The 4,955-nt window shown below is 37.4% G+C and overlaps 1 protein-coding gene and 1 long non-coding RNA gene across 2 annotated transcripts in view; one reads left to right on the top strand and one right to left on the bottom strand.

Moving 5' to 3' along the window:
• LOC111729775 overlaps positions 1–2,291 on the bottom strand; it is an 11,257-nt gene extending 8,966 nt beyond the window's left edge. Inside the window, exons 1-2 of the long non-coding RNA XR_002776384.1 lie at positions 2,214–2,291; positions 1,733–1,933 (exon numbers count right to left, since the gene is read on the bottom strand). This is a non-coding gene — a long non-coding RNA (uncharacterized LOC111729775). The remainder of the gene's footprint in view (positions 1–1,732; positions 1,934–2,213) is intronic.
• The window catches only part of LOC111729773 (NEDD4-like E3 ubiquitin-protein ligase WWP1), a 31,162-nt gene that overhangs the window by 9,201 nt on the left and 17,006 nt on the right, over positions 1–4,955 (top strand). The window contains 1 exon segment of the mRNA XM_023520843.1: positions 4,276–4,414. Coding sequence (XP_023376611.1) covers positions 4,276–4,414 — 139 coding nt within the window.

Here is a 4,955-nt window from a genome sequence, read left to right as displayed (position 1 = left end):
CTGAAGGAAAACAAGAAGTCGAAGAGCTATTTGAAGAAATAATGATGGAAAACTTCCTTACCCTGGTGAAGGAAGTAGACATATAACCCCAGGAAACTCAGTCACCAAAAAGGTGAACCCAAAGAGGCCCACACCAAGACACATCATTTTGAAAATGCCAAAGTTTAAATACAAAGAGCATCAAGAGAAAAGCAGTTACCTCCAAGGGAACGCCCGAAAGACTGGTAGCTGATTTCTCAAATTATGTAGAACAGAAGGGTTTGGCACAAAAAAATTCAATGTGGTGAAAACCCAGGATCTACAACCAAGACTACTTTATCCAGCAAAGCTATCATTTAGAGTCGAAGAACAGATAAAGAGCTTCCCAGACAAAAATAAGCTAAAGGAATTTATGAACACCAAGCCAGTATTACAGGAAGTATAGGAGGGACTTCTTTAAGAAGATAAAACATGTATCAAAAACAGGAATAAAGAATGGTAATAACTACATTCCTATCAACAGCTACCTCATGGAAAAGAATTAAGTGCTCCAACCAAAAGATAGAGTGGCCGAATGGATAAGAATACAATACTCCTACATATATTTCCTACAAGAGACTTCAGATTAACAGGCAGACTAAAAGGAAGGGGACGGAAAAAGATACTGCCTTGATGGACCTAGAGGGTATTGCACTGAATCAAATAAGTCGGAGAAAGACAAATATCACATGAGTTCATGAACACGTGGAATCTAAAGAACAAAATAAACAACAAAAAAGAAACTCATACAGAGAATATTTTGAGGGCTACTAGATGTGAGGGGTGTTGGGAGGGATGGTGGCAAACAGCAAAGGGATTAAGTACAAATGGATAGTTACAAAATAGACACGGAGATATAAAATGTAGCATAAGGAAAATAATAATGTAATAAATATGTAAGAGAGAAAAAGGGTACTAGATTTAGTGTAGTGATCACTTTGTGAGTTATACAGATCTCTAATCACTGCTGTCCAACTCAAACTATATTAGTAGTAGTAATGTATCGTTGTATGCCAACTATAATTGAAAAAATCTCATTGAATGGTACAATGTACATACGAGCAACTAATTGTCTATTATATTTCAATAAAGCCGGGGTGGGGGGTGGATTTTAAAATAGAACGTGCCTTCTCATTCTCTAATTTTCCGTACTTTTCATTTGAATTTGAGTCCCCCGCCCTTTTCCTCCATTGCCCTTTCAACAAAAGCCTTCAAAACCATGTTAGTCTTTTCATCTAGATCATTTAAAAATAATGTATTAAATTGGAGATAATTGAAATTATTCAGTGTTAAAACTTCCAAATCCAGGAATATGTCATGTCATTTTCTTCAAGTCTTCTATCAGTGAAGTTTTATTGTAATCCTCATTGTATCCTATACATTTAAGTTTATTACTAAACTTTCGGGTGGGGGGTATTATAATTGAGATTTAAAAATTTTCTCTTTATATCACACAAACACAACTCTTTTTTTGGTAGATTTTCAGTATTTATATAATTTCACATACAGCACATTCTATGTAGAATACCAAATTAAACTCAGTAACGGGAAAATAAAATTATGTATGCCACTAATTAGAATTCTTATTTTAATAAGGTTATCTTTTAGTTATTTAAAATCATACTATTCTAGCTATTTGTATGCACATTTTGCCAGCATATTGTAAATTTCTTACGAGATTAAAAATTATCTTTTAAAAAACCACTTTCCTTACCTTGCCAGCATCTGGTGTGATTGAGGACTTTGCTAATTGAAGATAGTGGCTGCGTTTTGAATGTTTCTGCAGTTAAGGCTGAAGAGTCAGTAATGATGGCATGATCGTCACCATTGTTGGGTGCTGGCTCCCGTTGATGATGATAGTGCTTTGCGTGCCTTCACTCACCACCAATCCTAACAATCAGGTGCTATTGTTCCCCTGTTTTTCAGATGAGAAAATTGAAGGTCAGAGAGGTTAATCGACTTACTTAAGGTTAGGTGTCTAGTAAGTGGCAGAGTTAAAATATGAGCCCAGATATGTGCAGCCCAGCACCTTTTCTTTTTAAAGACAATTTTAAAAGCAGCTTTAGGTTTGGAGCAACATCGAGAGGCAGATACAGAGATTCCCACATGCCCCCACACACATACAGCCTCCCCTGTTACAGAGATTCCCACATGCCCCCACACACATACAGCCTCCCCTGTTACCATCACCCTACCTCCCAGTGGAACATTCGTTACAGCTGATGAACCCACACAGCTACAACGTCATCAGGGTTTGTAGTTTTACCTTAGGGTTCACTCCTGGTGTACATTCTGTGGATTTGGACAAGTGTATAATGTCTTGTATCACTATGGTATCACACAGAGTAGATTCTCTGTCCTAAAAATCCTCTGTGTGTCACTTACTCATCCTTTCCTCTGACCTCCAACCCCAACTCCTGGCAATCACTGGCATTTTTACTGTCTGCATAGTTTTGCCTTTTTTAGGATGTTGTAGAGTTGGAATCATGCATTATGTAGCCATTTCAGACAGGCTTCTTTCACTTAGTCATTTGCGTTTACGGCACTTCCTCGTGCTTCCACGGCCTGACAGCTCATTTCTGTTTAGTGCCAAGTAACATTCCATTGTCTAGGTAGACCACAGTTCATTTATCCATCACGCGAAGGGCATCTTGGTTGCTTCCAAGTTTTGGCAATTATGACTAAAGCTGCTATAAGCATCCATGTGCAAGTTTCTGTGTGGACATAGTTTTTACCTCTTTTGGGTAGATACCAAAGAGTACAATTGCTGGATCGTATAGTAACCGTGTGTTAAGTTTGTAAGAAACTACCAAACTGTCCTCCAAAGGGGCCGTACTGCTTCGATTCCCACCGGCAGCGAATTAGCGTTCCTGTGGCTGCACGTCCTCGTCGGCACTTGGTGTCATCGGTGTCCCGGATTTGGGCCGTTCAGATGGGTGCGCAGTGGGGTCTCACTGTCATTTTAGTTTAATGTGTCTCTGATGACATAGGCTGTGGAGCATCTTTTCAGATGCTTATCTGCTGCCTTACATCTTTGGTGAGTGTTAAGCTTTGGGCCATGTTTTAATCAGGTTGTTTTCTTGAGTTTTAAGTATATTTTGGACTACATTTCTTTGTCAGATGTGACTTTTGGTAAATATGTTCTCCAATTTTGTGGCTTTTTTTCTCATTTTCTTGACATCTTTCACAGAGCAGAAGTTTTCAATTTTAATGAAATTCTGCTTAATTTATTTTTTTCATGGATTGTGCCTTGGATATTATATCTAAAAAGTTATGTTCACACAAAAGTGTGCACTAATGTTCATAGCAATATTATGCATAACAGCCAAAAAGTGAGGACAACCTAACGTCTAGCTGTTGGCGAATGGAGCGTGAGGAGTGGCGGAGCGCCCATCCAGTAGAGTGTCATCTGTCAGTGAGAGGGACGAAGTGTGTGTGCGTGCCGCCACCTGTGCGAACTTCGAAAGCACGCTACGCGAAGGAGGCCAGTCACGAAAAGACCATGTGTATGAGTTCATGTAGATGAACTATCCAGAGCAGTAGGCAAATCTGTAGAGAAAGAAAGTAGGTTACTACAGTTGAACAAGGTGGGAGTTAGGGATCCTGACCCCTGGGTAGTAAAAAATCTGAGTATAACTTTTGACTCCAAAAACATAACTACTAATAACCTACTGCTGACCAGAACCTTACCCGATAACAGTGAGTTAACGCACGCTTTGTATGCTATACGCATTACATACTGTGTTCTTACAACGAACTAGAGAAAAGAAGATGTTGTTAAGGATGGGGAAATAGTTACAGTGGTATACGTGTTTTTATGGAAAAATGCACATAAGTGGACCTGTGTAGTTCAAGCCTGTGTGGTTCGAGGGTCAACTGTAGTTTCCTCGGGCTGGGGGGTCAGGGGAGTTGGGAGGTGCTGGGAGGAAACAGGGCGGTGACCAGCTAATGATATGGGATATCTTTTTGGGGTGATGACTGTTTTTTAAAATCGATTGTGGTGGTGGTTGCACAACTACCATTAAATTGTATAGTTTAAATGAGTGAACTATATGGTATGTGAATTATATTTCAGTAACATTGTTAAAATGTCAGGCATTATCATACTCCTGTTATAATGCTGTTTTTTTTTTTTTTCATTTTTTCAATGAAAAGAGTTTGAGTTGCATAAGAAGCACAGTTCCATTTTTATTTATTAGTGCAAAATACTGTTTTCTGGCTACATATATTCACTAGTGATTATCATGTTTCTGTTAGTTTCTAGTGCCAAACTAAAAAGAAAAAAGAACTGGTTTGGAACAGCAATATATACAGAAGTAGTCGTAGATGGAGAAATTAAGAAAACAGCAAAATCCAGTAGTTCTTCTAATCCAAAATGGAATGAACAGCTAACTGTGTAAGTACCTTATATAGAGAATGCAAAATTTTCAAAAGGGAGTGTGATTCTTGGAATTATTTTTATTATTATTTTGTAGCGTAACTAATTATCCAGTATGAATGGACAACTTAAAATATGAAAAATTTTTGAGTTAATTTCATTGTCTTTACAGAGGAAGCATACTAATCCTTTTGCTTTATGAAGTAAATTATTTCCATATAGCGATGTTTTATTACTGTCTTGGAAAAATAAATAGGGCAGAAAATCAATTATTTTTAATTTTGGCATTTCTGAAATATACAGTGTTATAAATTTGTGTAACAAATTAGAACCAATGCCATCAGTCGTCTTAAATCTTTAGAAATTTGTTCAAATAGAAATAGTCCTTGTGAAGTCTCAGACTCTTGGTGTATTCTTGGTGTTTTGGTTCGCTAATTATAAACATTCTCATCTGGCTTTTGAAGTCCTAATGTTCTTGAAAGTAAATACTCTTAATAATTCAAGTAGTTTACTGTTTCATACAATATTTTTTTCCTCAGATAAACTGAATCATGGCTTT

The sequence above is a fragment of the Pteropus vampyrus genome, unplaced genomic scaffold (genome assembly GCF_000151845.1).
Source record: "Pteropus vampyrus isolate Shadow unplaced genomic scaffold, Pvam_2.0 Scaffold280, whole genome shotgun sequence".
In the NCBI taxonomy this organism is placed as follows: domain Eukaryota; kingdom Metazoa; phylum Chordata; class Mammalia; order Chiroptera; family Pteropodidae; genus Pteropus; species Pteropus vampyrus.
The sequence above is the reverse complement of the archived record's forward strand: the minus strand, read 5'-3'. Positions and strand labels throughout refer to the sequence as shown.